Here is a 19186-nt window from a genome sequence, read left to right as displayed (position 1 = left end):
TTCATTATTGACAGACCCCTAAGCTAATTCTCTAATATGGTCCCTGTAAATAGTGCTGCACCACATCTTCTGTGCAAATACTTCTGTAGTGTACTGAGCGTCCGATGCCCTAGTATAAACCCAGAAGTGACACAGTTGTTTCACATGATAGCAATCATACTACCTGTTCACAATGAATGGCTTACTTTATAGTCACAGTATCCGTGTATAAGGGTGTTACTGAGACCTAACGTCTTCCTAGGGGGAGGGAGTGAAAAAGTGCAACATCAGTAAACACAGACGCAGGGAATCATGTAAAAGGCTTGCAGGAGACTTTTATTTAACTAGAAGGAAACACATATAAACCATCCAGGACCCAGGCATTATGATCATTGACACGTCATCTCAGGCTCATCTTTCACTGGATAGGCAGGTCAGGACCTCTGCCAGCTCCTGGCAGACGCAAGATTGGCTCCTTTTGGCCTGGTAGACCTGAACTTCCTACATAAGGGTTCCTTGATTCCCTGAATCCTCAGCAGCATTTCTTTTAACTTTTGAGTGGTTGTCATCCGTCTGCAATCTGAAAATAGCTTGACTTTACATCTCACCGTAGGCTAAGGGGATGAAATTCTATTTTTTTTTGAGACAGGGTTTCTCTGGGAGATTAATTTTTTTTTACTCATGTAATTATTGGCTATTTGTGTTCATTTCTTCCTATGTTTCCAAACCTTGCTTGAGATACTGCATTCTTGGTTCTTTTGCCTCCGTGTTCATACTTTATCCCCCACTGGGCTTGTTCTACCACCTGTACTCATTAAAAGATCGTACTGCTTTTGGTCTCTAAAGGCTTTTTAAAATATTGGCTCCATGCTTCCTTATTTCTTTTTCTCTCTTAATATTCTTCTAAATTGGATGCCACTATCCCAGTGAGAGACTTTATGCTGATTTATTGTGAATCCACATGTTTAGATAGCATATTAGAAATCCACACAAAGTTTCATCCTTCCTTCCATTTTTTACATCTGAGTGTGAAATCATTGCTGCATTCTGGCAATCCCTCATCTTTTATCCAGATCCGTCAGTGGGTTTCTCAGTTGTGTAGCAGAGCACAACTGACACAGAACAGATGCACAGGTGACAAGAAACCATCAGCACCTTGTTCATTCTTACAGGTTTAAGATGGAATCTCAGAGTTGTTTTGAGTTGCATTTCTCTGATGAATAAGGATATTGAGCATTTCCTTCAGTGTCTTTCAGCCATTTTAGATTCCTCTGTTGAGAGTTCTCTGTTTAGGTCTGTACTCCAATTTTTTTTATTGGATTATTTGTTCTTTTGATGACCAATTTCTGGAGTTCTTTGTATATTTTGGAGATCAGGCCTCTGTCTGATGTGGGGCTAGTGAAGATCTTTTTCCATTCTGTAGGCTGTCATTTTGTCATATTGATCATGTCCTTTGCTTTACAGAAACTTTTCAGTTTCAGGAAGTCCCACTTATTAATTGTTTCAGTGTCTGTGCTACTGGGTTTATATTTAGGAAATGGTCTCCTGTCCCAATGCGTTCAAGTGTAATTCCCACTTTCTCGTCTATAAGGTTAAGTGTGCCTGGCTTTATGTTGAGGTCTTTGATCCATTTGGACTTGAGTTTTGTGCATGGTTATAGATATGGGTTTGTTTTCATTCTTCTACATGTTGATATCCAATTATGCCAGCACCATTTGTTAAATATGCTTTCTTTTTTCCATTTGAAGTTTTTTGCTTCATTTTCAAAAATCAGATGTTTGAAGGTGTGTAGATTAATATCTGGGTCTTTGATTTGGTTTCATTGGTCCTACTGTCTGTTTTTATGCCAATACCAGGCTGTTTTCAGTACGTTAGCTCTGTGTATGCCCAAGATCAAAAACACTGATGACAACTTATGCTGGAGAGGTCGTGGGTAAAGGGAACACTCCTGCATGGCTGGTGAGAATGCAAGCAGGTTCAGTCCCCTTTGGATGTCAGTGTGGCGATTTCTCAGAAAATTAGGAAACAACTTTCCTCAAGACCTAGTAATACCACTTTTTGCTATATTTCCAAAGGATGCCCAATTGTGACACAAGGACATGCGCTCAACTATGTTCAAGCAGCATTGTTTGTCACAGCCAGCACCTGGAAACAACCTAAATGTCCTTAAACCAAAGAAAGAATAAGGAAAATGTAGCAAATTTATAAAATGGAGTACTACACACCAGGAAAAAGTAACTACATCTTGAATTTTCAGGCAAGTGGATAGAGCTAGAAGACATCATTTTGAGTGATATAACACAGACCCAGAAAGGAAATTATCACATTTACTCACTCATAAGTGGTTTTTAAACATAAGGAGAGAAAATCAGCCCATAAATCCCAATCCCAGAGAACCTAGATAACAATGAGGACCCTAAGAGGGACATATATAGATTTAATCTACATGGATAACAGTAAAATAGAAGATCTCCTGAGGAAATTGGGAGCACAGGGATCTTGGGAGAGGGTTGAAGGGGAAGAGAGAGGCAGGAAGGGGAGCAGAGAAAAATGTAGAGCTCAATAAAATATCAATAAATAAAAAAGAAATAATCAGCATCTTCCCTCATGTAGTAATGTGTCTCTTCATTTATCTAAAGTTCTTCTCATTGTCTGTATGAGAACAAAACTTTTTTAAATCCATACTTATTGCTAATTAGTTCAGAACTTCATACATATGGACAGTATATTTTGAAAATAGCCACCCTCCAATTTCCTTACAACTCTTCCCAGATCCACAACCCAACCCATCTATTCTCTCTCTCTCTCTCTCTCTCTCTCTCTCTCTCTCTCTCTCTCTCTCTCTCTCTCTCTCTCTCTCTCTCTCTCTCTCTCTGTCTCTCTCTCCATATATATATACACATATAGAGTTGGTCTGGGGTCATCTAGTGGAACATAGTTCTTCCTCCTGAAATGTTGACTGGTTGGATTCAGCTGAGAGCAACACGAAACAGGTGTTTAGAATTGACATGGGTTATTTATAAGAGAAGTATTTTATCTTAACTACTGAGGCACCTCTCTAGACCAAAATCTACTGCTTATTTTTATTCATAGAATTCATTAGTTTTTCTTCGATATGTTAATATATGATTTAACTATTAAAAACAACTGTTAGAGGTTATATAAAATACAATTCTTAAACAATTCTTAGGTCAAATATAGACATTAAAATGTAGCTGCATTTTAATGCACTTTATTTAATAACTCCATTATTATGTTATATTGTTCTTATTTACCATTCCTTACATGGAAAACTTTTATCTTCTTTCTTCCAGGTATTTCATCAATCACAATGCTGAAGAGGACAGAGTTTTCAATATTGATGCCAATACTGGAACCATTAAGACTTCAAAAGTTCTTGATAGAGAAGAAACACCATGGTACAATATCACAGTGACTGCATCAGAGAACGGTAACCTGCATTATGTATCTCAGGGAACAATATCATTGTACATAGGATCACAGGCAGAGATTTTCTAGCCAGCCAGGCACAACCCATTTCTTTTTTGTCAGGATTTTGCAGAATGTATGCATGAAGCCATTTTCATATCCATAATGTAATGAGTTTTATTGTTTTTCCTTCAATTTCATCCAGCATGAAGTTAGAAATTGATATGATGGAATGATTAGTCCTCATCCTTGAGTCAAGAGTGTCTGATTTTCCTCTTAATTGTGCTAATTTCCTGTTTCATGTACTTATACTTCACTTATGCTACCAAGTCTTATCAGCAAGGGTACTTACTATCAGGCAGTTCAGGCCCTAGATATCATTCAACTACACTTACTTGAATTAGCACTTATAGCATTTACACTGAAAGAATTTGTTGGAAAATCTCAACTGTGTATCTAACATCTCTTTGAGCAAATTATACAAGACAAATCTGAGAAACTGTACACATATCCAGGGCAATGCATAAACACCCAAGTATACAGAAAACAACAAAACCAACAAAAAGAACACAAAAACACACACCTTCACATGCACACAAAGTATTTTTTTGATGTTGAAAAAAGCAAATATTACTTAAATCAAAACAAGATATCTATAAAGAAAGAAATCTGTTATCTTGATAATGGTGTCTTAATATTTTAGGAAATATTAAAAGCACCTCAGTTTAGAATTTTAGACAAAAATGACATAAATATTTAAGAAATATTTCAATACACATGACAAAAATAAATATAATTAAATGTATATTCCGAGTGAAAAATATAGCTATGTAAACAGAAATCATGTTCTTTATTTTTGTAGATGAAACAGAATATAAAAATGTTTAAAGACATTCATTTAGATAATATTGGCATGGTATATGTCTTTCCTTCTAAAGTATGTACTACAGTTTTCATCCCATTATTACAAATGGATGTTGAAACATTGTCATTTTTCCTGAAAGGTAAGGAAAACCACAGATATGCATCCTATCTCTCTAGAATAGATTCTTCTGGTAATTCTTCCAGCACAATTAAAGAGTATGTGATAACTTCTAACTAAACTGTTTCACTTAGAATATTTTTATTTTGTACTAGCAGATCCATGTGAAAATACAGCTTCCTATATTGTGTGAATCTAGCATCTTTTATTTAACTCTCCTTTCTGTTATATTTCAGTGCTGTCTTACATTTAGGTTATTAATAATATTTTCGTTCATATTTGCCAGGAAATGCAAGGGTAAGAATGTTTCCACACCATTTCTTTGAGTGTTTCCTTAAATGTGGAATTGCTGTTTTATATACCAATTCCAATTACACACACTCAGAAATATGGGGCCATTCACTAGAGCATGGTCAGCCTACCAGAAGGCACCTCCGTAAAGATGCCATTAACTCTCTATAGCTTTCCAGCCATGGGTGGGATCATCATGAGCTCCTCCATTCATGTTGAAATCTTGCTTAATCTTAATCTTGTTCTGGCAGTCACTACTGTGAGTTCATATTTTTTTGTGTGTGTGTCATAAGTCACCTTTTGGGGTAACTTCTGCTGTGGTTTTGCAAGGGGGTTTCATACATTTTAGGGTAGGGGCTTTAGGATTAGAAATGTTGGGTAGGAGGAACAGAGATAAGAAAGTTACAGAGAGACATAGGATAAGATAATACCTGCAAGGCAACTCAGAGGATCATGAATACTGAATTTGCCCGCATTTATCTTCTACGTCTTTATGCTTCTATACAAAAGGGGGGAGAAGGCAGAAGACTGCTTTAACATGACACAAAGGACAATCAGAACAGTTACTTGCTTCAGTACTTGACATCAAACCATTATTTCCTGAGTAAAGTATTTGATGGTTTGGGCAGGAATGTGCAGTGAACACCCTAGACCTAGTTTCCTGTAGGCAGCAACTCCCTATGTCAAACCTCCTATTTTAAATGAATGAGCACAAGAATGTGCTTGAATTCTCTAACCTCTGATGAGGGGTGAGCAGATTAACCTCTACTGGCCATCTTAAAGACCAAAACACCAAGTAGCCACACCCTAGGAGAATATTTTATTTTGTAGCCACATCTGTTTTCAACGACTATGAAAGACCAAAAATAAGCTCAAACTCGCTGACCTTCAGACAAGATGGAACAGGCTCACATCCGTGTGTGTCCTGACACTTTGTCCTGTCTTTGCCCGAAGACACTGTATCACTGTGTTCCTTTCAACTTCTACGTTTTATAATGTTTATGCCTCTAGAGTTATTTAAATTGTATTTTCATCATATTACTAGAGAATAGATAAAGCAGACATGAATAGGCTAATTTCATATCATTCTGGCTAGTTTTCATTTACTAAATCCCCAGATTTAAAATAACAAATAATATTAAGAATCGGGTGAAAAACTTGAATTAATATTTGAAAATATTTGCAAACGAATGTTGAAAATATTAAGCAGATCTTGTAGAAGATAAAACACTTCTCAGGATGTATAGAAGAAGGTGCTGCCAAGTGATGGTGGTACATGCCTTTAATTCCAGCACTTGGGAGGCAGAGGCAAGATTTCTGTGATTTTGAGGCTAGCCTGGTCTACAAGAGCTAGTTCCAAAACAGGCTCCAAAACTGTAGTGAAACCCTGTCTCATAAAACCAAAAAAACGAAAAGAAAAAGAAAAAAAAAGGTGTTATTTAATTCTGAACCATCACTTAAACCTCAATAATATTTGCATCAAGTAGAAACAAACTAACAAATAGACATAAATACTTGCATATAAAATAAACTATCATTTGCAGTCATTGCCAAAGGAAAGTCCTGTTTTTGTAAGAGTAAAATTTTAATTATTTATTTGAGTTTTCTTTTCTATTTGCTATTCCTTCTTGTGGGAAAAGAGTTAATACATATCTACTAAGTAAAACAGTATACTAAATTGTAATTTCCTGGATTTTATAGTTGGTAATAAAAAAGCCGTAGAGACCCATTCAATGAACATTACTGAAATATAATTTAATCCCAATCATAAACAGGTGTACAGAACGAATAAGCAATAGTTAAGATTTTATAACCATGCTGGGAGATTGCTTTTAGAGAAGTACATCTCCAGCACCTAATGCCTAGCCTAACTGTCCCTTAGTAGAGACAGAAGGCATCCCATAATTGTAGCCTCAGCTTCATTATTAGCCACATGGGAAAAGCATGGTCTGCTTAGGAATGCTGTTGCTATTTTATCAAATGCTCTTTAAAATTCTTCTTAATGTAGTAGTTTCTACAGAGTAGATTGTCCCATGCAATTGCTTTTCCTGGTTAATATTTAAAGCACTTTAATTTTTTTCTACTGTGGGAATTATGCAAATAAGAGAAGAGCCCTGTCTGTGCAGAAAAGGAAATGTATCAGATTTAGGAGACAAGAATACTCTGGCACAGGGTATACAGAGCACATGGAATCTTATGCCTTCAAATGTGAGTAGGGAGCCTATGGCTAGCCTGGGCTTTTCATGTGGAACATGCCTAGGGAATAAGAAAGCTGGGCATTCTCTCCACTGAACATCCTTATTTCTACGATACAGCATGACAATGAAGAATTCAACCAGGGTGTCTGTGCACATTCAGCAAGAGCTCAAAAGTAATAACAGAGACATTAGCTGCATAGACTGTGAATCTGAGTTCCTTCTTCCATTCTTTTGCCCTGTTGACTGTGAGATTTCCACTACACAAGTACATAGTAAAAGCCATAGCAATGTGCCTGGACTATGATGTCATTTTCTGCTGTGGTCAAAATTAAGTATTGTAAAAACATCTCTTGGTCACCATGGCTAGCAGAGTAGTGATCTGTGGAAGCTAGGAAGGTAGTTTTATTTAGGATGACTAAGTAGCAGGCATTGGCTCAACTTAGAAATTCTGAGCCTAAGTAGTTTATTTTAGGCGAATTTAAGTACAGAATAATTTGTTGAAAAAAATTTCTTGGTGATAATTAACTTGATTCCATGTACACAACAAAGCTTAAAACATGATGAAATCCACTCTCTTTTTATAAAATGGCTCTATAGATTCAGTGAGCAAAATGGGCTCATCATAAGGATATCAAGAAGGAAGAAGTGTGGTCTCAGCTACACGAGCAGCGCAAAAGTCACTGGTCTATAAACCATGTCTACTCCCAGCATTCCAAGGTAGAAAACAGGCTATGCATCTCTTTCCTTGAGGAGACAACTCTCTGTTTAGCATTCCTTGTTACCCTAGAGCTTATCTCTGAGCATAAGGACTGCCATACCTCCCAGATTATTGAACATCTGGATTTTACCCAGGATAGCAACACTTTACCAAATATGTTATATTAATAAAAAAAATCTTCTGTGAAACACAGATAAAAGCTATAACCATCACACAGACAAAGGAATGGAAGCACAGCAAAATATATATATTTGAATATTCAATGACTCTGTATTAAATCCTGGGCATTAGCTAAGTCAGTACTATTGACAACAATCATTTTAACTTACTTGACTTAAAGTTTGTGAACCCCATTTATTCAAATTGTGGAATAGTCTTATTTTTCAATTTATATTTTAAAATTTCCCCATGAGTTGAGACTGAAAATTTTATTATATCATTTTTCAAAGTTCTTAGGGACCTACTATTTTGTAAGAAGCCATCTGTGGAAATATTCCATTGTAGGTAGCAGTGTGTGTATGTGTGTGTGTGTGTGTGTGATGTGAGTGTGTGTTATGTGTGTGTGCATATTTTATTGCTAGTTCTTTGAATGTATCATACAACACACTTTAGTCATATTTACTCAAGATCCTTCCAGATCTTGCTCATTTTTATCACTATTAGATTTTATGTTCATTTCCCCTAATAGTTTAACACCTATCATTTACGGTATCCATTTTTTTTTAGATGTGGAATCATTCACTAGAGATAGCTCAACTTAACTATGTGCCATGATCCAGAGAAACCTCTCTCTACTTGTCGTAGAGACTGAAAATTTCTTATGGTATTTAGCACGTGCATAGTTGTCTTATTATCTGCGTTAGCTATTTGTGTATAGGTATTTAATCTTGTAGGATTTATAGGTCTTCCTCAAAACAACTGTAGTGTTATTTGCCATACTCCTTCTTTACCCTACCTTTAGTTTCCTCACCTAGTTATACCCATTCTGTTGCAGTATTTACTTTTGATTCTTTATAGCCAGTATGTTCTACCTCACTTCCCTTGAAAGTACTTACCAATTCAGTCAATTTCTGACCTTTATAGGTATGTTTGTTTTTAATATGTCTTCTAGAGCTTGGATTTGGGAACTTTCATTGGTAAATCATAACTATTAATTGTAGTGTAGCATATATTTTAAAGATTTCTGTAAAATAGAGGATATTCCTCCTGGAATTCCAGGACTCAGAGGAATGACGATGAACAGATGATAAATTCTAGGCCAGTTTGGGGCTACAGAGACAGATTCTTTCAGTCTCAGAGAGGAGATTATAAAAAAGAAGAAGAGGAAGAAGAAACAACATGTCAAGAAACAGACTTTATTCAGTTATAGCTATGGCTCAAAAATACTAAAGTGATATGTCAATTGGATGGACTTTCTGATGGCTCTTTGATAAAATTTGATTTCAAACTCATTCTCTTTGGCAAAACCTACTACTTTGAGAATACTGAAGTGAGCTTTTACTTTCTTCCTATTATCAACTGAGGTTTCACCTTCCTGTGTAGGCAGCTTGAATTTCAACTTATATTGCTCTAAACCTTCAACACTCAGAGTGGGTCTTTCTGTTTATTGAATTTTTCAGTCTCTTCAGCAACCAATTGAAAAAGGCTAGTCTTTGGTTCGGTATGCCTTGAAATCTCCACAGTAAGAAATGTATTAAATAACACACTGTGAAATTTTTAATGAATGATATTTTGAAGATAGTGGATTTAGGTGGCAAACACAACAGATGTATTATTTTGACTGTGAATGTGTTTATTTTGGGGGGCAAAATAAGCAGAAAGTTACACTAATAATCCAGATTGTAGTAAAATTGTATTTGATACTCAAGATAATAAATAAACTGAGAAGTTTAATCTCACAGTGAGAGCTTCATAAAGAGGCTTATTAATACATTTAGTTGACTGGAGAAGGATGAGAAGCTGCATTGGGCCCCTTGTCCAAATTATAGATGCACTCAAAAGCATGAATTTGTAAGTATTTTTGAGAAATTGAAGGAGGGGCTGTGCATATAGTGTACATATGATCTCTGGAAGGAGGAAGGAGAGAGAAATGCATGTATATATATATATATATATATATATATATATATATATGGAGAGAGAGGGAGAGAGAGAGAGTTAGAGAGAGAGAGAGTGAGAGAGAGAGAGAGAGAGAGAGAGAGAGAGAAAGCAAACAACGGAGAGTCTGATTTATTTCAATGTATTGGCTCACAGTAGTGCAGTAGTCAAGAACTTTAAAATGCAGCATAGCGTAGCTGATGAAGGAAGGCTGGCAAACAAGCTGACGTATAATGCAGATTCTTCAGGGTAAACCAAATGAGGAATGAATTTCATTGTTTAAGAGTCAGATGTTCTCAGGATTTTTTTTTGAATTAGGCACAGGTGCAGCATGCAAGCTGTTTGGTTTGTCAATTTAAATTTTAATCTCAAATAAAACAACGTCCTATAAACTTACAGAATAAACTGTGACCACATGCATTGGAAACCCATAATGCAATCACAGCGACTCAGAAATTCACTTCAGAGTTGCATAAGATTTCTCATTCATGCTGTTTGAATTTTGCAGTTTCTGAATCTAAGTCAAGACTACTTGTGTTATTTGTATTGATTGTGTTCTTTGACATTTTCATACAGAAACATTATATTCTGAGTTCTGTCATACATACAATCATTTATCTTCTTTCATCTCACCAAATTTTACCCTTATCTCACTACTAGAACTTTTCTCTGATTCGAGACTTCAGGTTTGGTTCTGTGACCCTTTTGGGTTATCCAAGGCCATCTGATTGATGATCATTGGATTGTCACAATTCACACAAGTCAGGTGAAGTCAGCAGTGTGTAAACAGGTGAAGGCAATGATTTTCTGATCCCAGAAACTGTCCATAGCAGACAGTTAGGCATTAAAGAAATCCTTGTCTTCTCCATCCATTTTTGACTGTTGTTACTGTTTTGTGCGTACAACGTGACAATTACACTTTCAGTGATATCCTGATTGATTTCACCATGGAAATTGTATTTCAAAACCACTCTCCTAGTGTGTGGCTCTATGTATTCTGCATTTGAGTCATCTTGTAAGTGATATGCTATCACTTGTCATTCCAATATATTGAGATTTTAATGTGCTTTCATTTCTGTATAAAAGATTCTCAATTTCTGCTGTATTATGAAAAATAGAAATGCAGAGCTCTGTCTTCATTCTGAATTAATAATTAGGAATCTATATGGATGTTCACCCTTGACTGTGCTTTCGTTCTGGTTTTCTTTTGTGTGTATAAGTCAAATAGTTAACTGCAAATGAGATTCTATCTGAACTTAAAAAGAGTTTTTTCCAGTTATAACTCAGTTAAAAATCACTGAACTGTTATTTATCTCAGAAAGAGATACATGCACACACACATACACTCACACACACACATGCATGTACACACAGGAACACACACATACAGCCATAAGCACACACATCGACAGCCTACAAAAGAAAGTCCATATAGAAAGGTAAAGATTTTCTTAACATGACTCACATGAGAATATTGTCAGGTTAGTGTGAAATATATGCATCATGGTTTTATTCATAGCACCCAACTATGCCGTGCTTTTATACTATTTGTTGCTATTTTCATTTTTCAGTTCTATGTTTTGCTTTGCAAATTTCATGTTTTTTTTATCTTTATAGCTCTTCAAATGAAGTAACATCTAGGAAATTCTTCTCAACTTGTTAGAAATTTTTACAACTTCTGCCTCCACAGTCTAAATTCTGTACTGGTTAAGTATAGGCAAATCTTATCACATTTCATTTTGCTATATGTTATTGGGTATATTGTTACCATTTCAAATGTAAGCTCCACCTCTATTTTAATCTTGTTAACCAAGTTATTTTTTTTAAAAAAAAATAGTAAAATAATTGGCACAGGTAATTGTTTAGTAAAATTTTATTAAATATATGAATATTGTTTATTTCTCATTTCTTCCTCTACCAATTGTGTTGCTCACAAGACTATTCACACCTATACTTCCATCCACCTCTCCCTCTTTCTTGCCTTTCTTTGTGACTTCTCGATTCCTCCTTCCCTATGCCTTGTAAATGTTAGACATTGTTGTACCACCAACTTCATTTGTGTCTGTACATGAGTCTGCCGACTTACAATGATCCCACTTTGCCTTCATAGTTTGCTCTTCCTTCCTGCATGTGTTAAATATTAGAATTTATTTTACCTCATCAATTTACCAAATTGAGAATCTGTTTTTTATTGCTTCTACCAAATCAAGTTGATCTCATACTGTACAGAATTTTTGTGACTCAGAATATTTAAATCTAAACTAATGCTTCTCAAATTGTAGTATTTCAAACCATAACAATACTGTTCTTTGGTTTCCATCCTGAATTTAAAAATTCAGAAACTATGGTACTGAACAAACATATCCAGTTGTTTTTGTGCCTTACCTGTGATTCTTTTGCCTGCATGAGTAAATGGTTATTACAAATATGATTCTAGTGATTTATGGAATCAGAGAGGTTTAGTGGTTCCTGAATTAAATGACGGTAAAGAAAACAATGGGACATGACTTGCAGTGATGAGGATACATAATTTCAGTTCACTAACATTTTTTTATCTTATTGCATGCCTAACTCATTTGAAAAGTCATTTTTTGTATCGTCTCTATTAATTCACTCTTTTTTTTCTCATGCAACTATATTTAAAGAACAAAGCCACATTTTTTAAATTTAATTCAACTGGTAATTTCAAGTGGTACAAATTAAATTTAGGTGAAATGAATATAGTCCCAGTTGACTTTAACCTGAAATTATTTTTTATGCAGGTGCATCTAATAATTCAAAAATCTATTAGTGGAGAACAAGTGGTTTCAAGTTCCCAAAGCTTCTGCACATCATTTTGTTACAGTCACTATGATATTTTGATATATGTCATCTGTCTTCCACAAATGTGTTATATTATCAGTTTTACTTAGCACACATCTCCATTCTAATTGGCACGGTTTCTTCCCTTGGCACACAAAGGGAGTAACAGCAATGAAAGTGGTATTGCTTTCACTGATAGTCAAGAGAAATAAATTGCTCATCTGGAATTCTATGTATAAAAATATCAGTGTCTAGCCCGAGGAGTAGCAGGAAAAATCTGTACTCCAAATACTGAGTTTAAATCTTGTTAAAGAGTATTATTCATACCTGATGTTAGATGACTAAAATAGGAACAGTTTTAGTGAATGGTTCAGATTAAAGGTAGTCCATGAAGTTTTGACTATGATGATTTATTCAGCAGAGAATTACAGGCCATGGGAGTGTAGAACCTGAAATTCAAGGCAATGTTTTTCTGTCTTACTTTTAAGTTAACCCTTTCTATAATGCTCTCTCTCTCACACACCAATCAGTATGTTTTAAATAATTCTATATCCTGTGAAGAGGACTATGAAGATTAAGTTTAACAGGGAGAAAAGCATTTTCTAGTAACCAAAGTATTGGGGTGAGAATGTTCTTAACATTTTAGAGATATTTAACAAAAATCCTTAGAATGTTTTCAGTTATTAAAAAAGAAAAAAACAGAATGTATTATTTAGCTAACTCTTGATTTAGAAGACATCCATTGATTTATAAATTTTTTTATGGAAATAGATTTCAAATTTTATTTGATCTAATCTATGTCCCAATTTTTAATGAATTCTCTAGTTTGTATCTATGTTGTTCATTGCTTTGGTGCTTATTGCATTATAGTAAATGCTCTTTACCAATTTCTATGTTACATGTGTGCACGATAACTTGATGGTGTCATTATAGGCTGGAGTACAATCATCCTCCTTAAAAACCTAGAAAGACAGATCACTTCCTGTAGTACTGGGAAATCCTGCTACTCTGAGATATTTTGTAGGATAATTCATATTTGCTGCCATTATATCTTATTTAATAATAAATGTATGTCCATAATTGCAGGAACTATTGCAATCAATGATATGGAGCTTAACTTATTGACTACTAAGTATTAACGTCCATATATTCATCCTTATTTATTGGTTAATTATAATATATATTAAATTTTATTTTTATGTTTAATTAATATATTGATGATCTTGAGGTTTTATGGTGATGTCTATAAGAATTTAGAACAAGTTCGTAGATTTAAATAAAAAGCTATGTATTTACTCAATTCCTTTGAAGTTTTGATAACTTCACATTAGTTTACATATGCAACCAACAATGGTGTTTGTGTTGTTTTCAGTATTGTATAGTCTTAGTATTAGAGGCAGTAGCGATATCCTACGCTTTGAATATACTTGACTGTGCTTTGAACATGTATGCATATTGTAGAAAGCATTTCTTGTCATATATTCTGAGTCTGCATTACAGAGCCAGTGACATATTGTTGGAAACATTCTAGATTGTTTTATCAAATATTATTATTCACTTAAGTTTCAGTAAATGTGTATTTATATGAAATTTAGCTAAATATCAGTTTATGCTAATGTTAATTAAATCTCTTAACATAGTTCATAAAAAAATGTACTTTAAAAGACCTGTTCTATTTAGTTCCAAATTGGTTTGAAAACAATCCTATGTAACCTAAAATTTTAGAAAAATTAAGGATTATAAAACTGTTTTCCGTTATCTGTAGGCGTCATCAAGGAGTTTAGGAATTGTGAAGTGATAATTGTATGGGCTTCTTTTATTTAACCATATATAATTTTCAATCTTCATTGTAACAAGTCTGCATACTTTATATATTAGCTATCATTTTCTTGTGAATGAAGTCTTTAAATTACCTTAGCAGGAAGTTATGCATAATATTTAAGGTTACAGAATCTTGAATAATACTGCTTCCATGTAAGTTTAACTTCTAGTCATTGCAAGCTTTTGGGAATTGGAGAGATTTTTTTTTAACAAAAATATACCGTATTTCCTTGTCTCTATGAGGGTATTGTAGTGAGGATCACCAAAGAATTTCAACTTAACATGATACCTTGCATGTAATGAAATAATAAATGCAAGTGCCTATTATTGTCGTAACTTGTTTGAAAATCATGTTAAAGTAATACAAATGATTACTAAATATATCGTAAGAATATCATTGTGCTTTGCAAAAAATATATGAAAAATTGAAACTAAACTTTTCTAGATCATTATTTATAAAAAAAGACAAGCTTATATATGGACATATAGAAAATAATGTTATAATTGAAGCATGACACATGAAAAGTGAATTAATTGATCTCACTCTTTGCCATTTATTTCCCTAAAAGTCAATCCTTGAACTAATTTATAGGGTGACTAGTAGGGTCTTAGTCAGAATGCATGTGGATTTGATTTGTTTTTCCTGTGCTTTCTCTTTGATCAGATAATTTTGACATATAATGAAATGGACAGATGTTTCTGTTTCAGTGAGATAAAAATGCACAGCCATTTGAAATCACAACTGACTTCTACCCTACATACAAAATAAACTTCATTGAAATTCTCTGGCATTTCCATTTAGCATTGATCCTCATGCCTTCCTGCCCAGCTATCATTTATTTTGTTTCAATCTCTGCCACTTCCAGAAATAAACAGAAAGGAAGTTTGTAAGAAATTCTGGGTATTGTTTATAAACTCTCTATTGCTGTAAAACTGCATAGTATGTATATATTTATCCATGTTTATGATGGCATGCATTTAATTCTTATTTGTTATCAATGTAAAATGATTTGATTTTGGACATCAAAAAAATACTGAACTATTTTCCTGTTAATTAATATTTGATACATTAGCGATTGATACTTTTTTTTTCAAAGTTGACATAATACTTGGGCCCAACTTTTAGTATTCTGCACATGAATCAATGACTGACTATTTTTATAACAAAATAAATGTATGTGTGTCTACATTTAAGAGAAATAAACTTAGTTTTAAATTTACTGTAATATTTACAACACTGAAAATTTTTATTTTTTTATCATTGGGAAATGATACTTCACTTAGTTTTTTATGTCTGATTAGACTTAGAATTCCAGTCTAATTTTGATATGATATTGTGAATATAAAATATTTTAGAAGGTATTTCTATGTTCTCATAGTTGTATGCACAAAATCTTTTGTGAACAAATTACCTATTTTTCAAAATTTATGTTATCCTTTATCTATGTGCCATCTTCTCTCTAATATAGTTCACACAAAAGTATGCTAGAGTCGCCTTTATAACTCAACAACATTGTCAATTGTGCCATTCAGACACATCTTTCTTATATTTGTATTTCATATCAAGGCTCTTTTATTATATTTAACAATTTTTATATTACTCATAAGTGATTGATTAATTGGCAGTGGAAGTACTTGGCAGACTCTGTGTGGAGGTCAGAAAATCCTTTGCGGGAACATTTTTCTCCTTCTACCATTAAGGTTTTTTTTTATTTATTTATTTATTTATTTATTTATTTATTTATTTTTATTCTTTTTTAATTAAAATTTCCACCTGCTCCCAGTTTCCCATTTCCCTCCCCCTCCTCCCAAATATTGTCCCCTCCCTCCACACCCCTCCCCTTATTCCCACTCCTCTTCTCCTCCCCCCACTCCATTCCCCCTCCCTCTCGATACTGAAGAGCAGTCCAAATTTCCTGCCCTGCGGGAAGACGAAGGTCCTCCCACTTCTATCTAGGTTCAGGAAGCTGAGCATCCAAACAGGCTAAGCTCCCACAAAGCCAGTTCATGTCTTAGGATCGAAACCTAGTGCCATTGTCCTTGGCTTCTCATCAGCCTTCATTGTCCGCCATGCTCAGAGAGTCCAGTTTCAACTCATGCTTATTCAGTCCCAGACCAGCTGGCCTTGGTGGGCTCCCAATAGATCAGTTCCACTGTCACAGTGGGTGGGTGCACTCCTCGTGGTCCTGACTTCCTTGCTCATGTTCTCCCTCCTTCTGCTCCTCATTTGGACCTTAAGAGCTCAGACCCTTGCTCCAAATTGAGTCTCTGTCTCTGTCTCGATCCATCGCCAGATGAAGGTTCTCAGGTGTTATGCAAGATATTCATCAGTATAGGATAGGGTCATTTCAGGTTCCCTCTCCTCAGTTGCCCAAGGTACCAGCTGGGGACATCTCCCTGGACACCTGCAAGCCCCTCTAGAGTCAAGTCTCTTGCCAACCCTAAAATGGCTCCCTTAGTTAGGATATATACTTCGCTGCTCCCGTATCCACCCTTCCTATACCCCAACCATCCCAATCCCCCGAGCTCCTCCCATCCTCCCCTTCTCACATTTCTCACCCCATTTTCCCTTAGCCCCATGCCACCTCACCTGTAAGTTCCCAGTGTTTGTCCGGCAATCTTGTCTACTTCCCCTATCCAGGCGAATGACTATACGGTTTTTTTTTTTTTTTTGGCTTCACTTTCTTATTTAGCTTTTCTAGGATCACGTATTATAGGCTCAATGTCCTTTATTTATGGCTAGAAACCAATTATGAGTGAGTACATCCCATGTTCCTCTTTTTGGGTCTGGGATACCTCACTCAGGATAGTGTTTTCTATTTCCATCCATTTGCATGCAAAATTCGAGAAGTCATTGTTTTTTACCGCTGAGTAGTACTCTAATATGTATATATTCCACACTTTCTTCATCCATTTCTCCATTGAAGGACATCTAGGTTGTTTCCAGGTTCTGGCTATTACAAACAATGCTGCTATGAACATAGTTGAACAGATACTTTTGTCATATGATAGGGCATCTCTTGGGTATATTCCCAAGAGTGGTATTACTGGATCTTGGGGTAGATTGATCCCAAATTTCCTGAGAAATCACCACACTGATTTCCAAAGTGGTTGCACAAGTTTGCATTCGAGATAGGATACTTATGCCTGGCAGCAGGATACATTGACAACTGAGCTATTTCTCTGACTGTAATTGTATTTATAAAGTAACACATGTTTATGTTCAGATAAACTATTTTTATTTTACAATAAGACATTCCTTTCTGATTTCTGTTCATTACTTGCTTTCTTTGGTTGTTTATGCATCCTTATAACAGTAATTTACACACACATACACACTCAGACACATCTATCTCTCCATTTATCTATCTACATGTATACACACATATATGCATATGCAAATATCTATATACACATATGGGTTTATATGTAGTGTGAGTATATATGTGCAATATATTTCTGTGTGAGTGTATGTATTTATACATGTCATATATGTATGTATGTATATATATATATATAATTTGGTGTGTATGTATGTGTGTGCATGTGTGTTTGTTTTAAGCTGGATTTCAGTGTTCTCTAGAATTTTTGACTCATTTCAGAAAATAACTGAGTTCACCCATAAGCTTAGGGTTATGGACATAAACTTTGTATATAATATCATGATCTTTTCATGGAAACTAAATATCTATCCCCTCAAAAATTTATCATGATTCTAAGCGCTAATTAACTCAAATAACATTAATTATAACAACAACCACTTAATCAGGAAGAAGATATTTTGAGTTTTCTGAGTGGAAATTCTTTCTCCACTTACATTTCCAGACTCAGGTAACTACTATACTTGTTGCTTCTATTACAAATTATTTTGACAGTAAATTGAGGTGCACATATTTTCCAGGGTAGACTGCCTTTTCAATTCCTTGTATGCTATTTTTCTTAAATTAATATTCTTATAATATTATATTTATTGGGGCATCTGCATGAATATACGTACATGAAAAGAACAAATTTTAAAGTAGTTAACTCACAATTTTTTGATATATAATATATAAAATTCACACATAGAAGAAACTAATTTGGGTTTTGTTCCTATATTAGTTGGCAACCACTATCCTAAAATATAAATTTTGTCAGTTCACAGAGAAATTGGGTCTTGGCGAATAATCAAGCTTACAAATACTATGAATATATATTTTTTGAATATTTTAAAACGTATGTGATTATTTCCTAAGATATTTCCTCTAATTTCCATTTCTCCTAAAAATAACCAAATGACCATCTGTAATTGATGATGCTGAATGAAAATTTTATTATATTTATATTACTTCCTCTGAAAAATGAAAATAACAAAAAGGTCATATTTCTCCTGTTAATGATGTATTGGACTTTTTCTTCAGAAATAAATTTTTCCCCATTCTGTTGATAATGTTCTAGGCCTCACAGAAGCATAGATGTAAATGCAAGTTCAAAGGAGAGCATAAGAGTTGATCATGTAATGAATTTTTATAGTCTATAAAGATGAAAGCTCAAATAGTCTTCACGGTCATTATAAGTAAGGATACTAAGACGGGAAATAAATATTGGGATTCAGAAATATTAGAAACATCAGAGGACAAATTTCTGCTAGGTCTTCGTAGTCTAACTGAACTGACCTGTCACGTCCTTTTTGCATAGCTAAAGAAAGGACAGTTTCTAATTTATTTCATAATCAATGTGAGCAGTTATATGTCTTAATTTCAAATAAGAGTAGATTATTTTGACGCTGGAGTTATGCTCCACAGAACAAAGACAGTTTTCGTTTCTTTAAGATCAAAGGCACCACTTAAATTTGAAGGCTCAAACTTGTGTTATTGCCGCAGACCTGTT

At 34.5% G+C, this 19186-nt stretch overlaps 1 protein-coding gene across 9 annotated transcripts in view; it reads left to right on the top strand.

Annotated features, from left to right (window-relative positions):
- Positions 1-19186, top strand: part of Cdh18 (cadherin 18) — a 736062-nt gene that overhangs the window by 683684 nt on the left and 33192 nt on the right. For all 9 annotated transcript variants that reach the window (XM_057789878.1, XM_057789874.1, XM_057789879.1 and 6 more), the window contains one exon: positions 3294-3430. In XM_057789878.1, coding sequence (XP_057645861.1) covers positions 3294-3430 — 137 coding nt within the window. The remainder of the gene's footprint in view (positions 1-3293; positions 3431-19186) is intronic.

The sequence above is a fragment of the Chionomys nivalis genome, chromosome 15 (assembly GCF_950005125.1).
Source record: "Chionomys nivalis chromosome 15, mChiNiv1.1, whole genome shotgun sequence".
In the NCBI taxonomy this organism is placed as follows: Eukaryota; Metazoa; Chordata; class Mammalia; order Rodentia; family Cricetidae; genus Chionomys; species Chionomys nivalis.
This window is presented reverse-complemented; position numbering and strand designations above follow the sequence as displayed.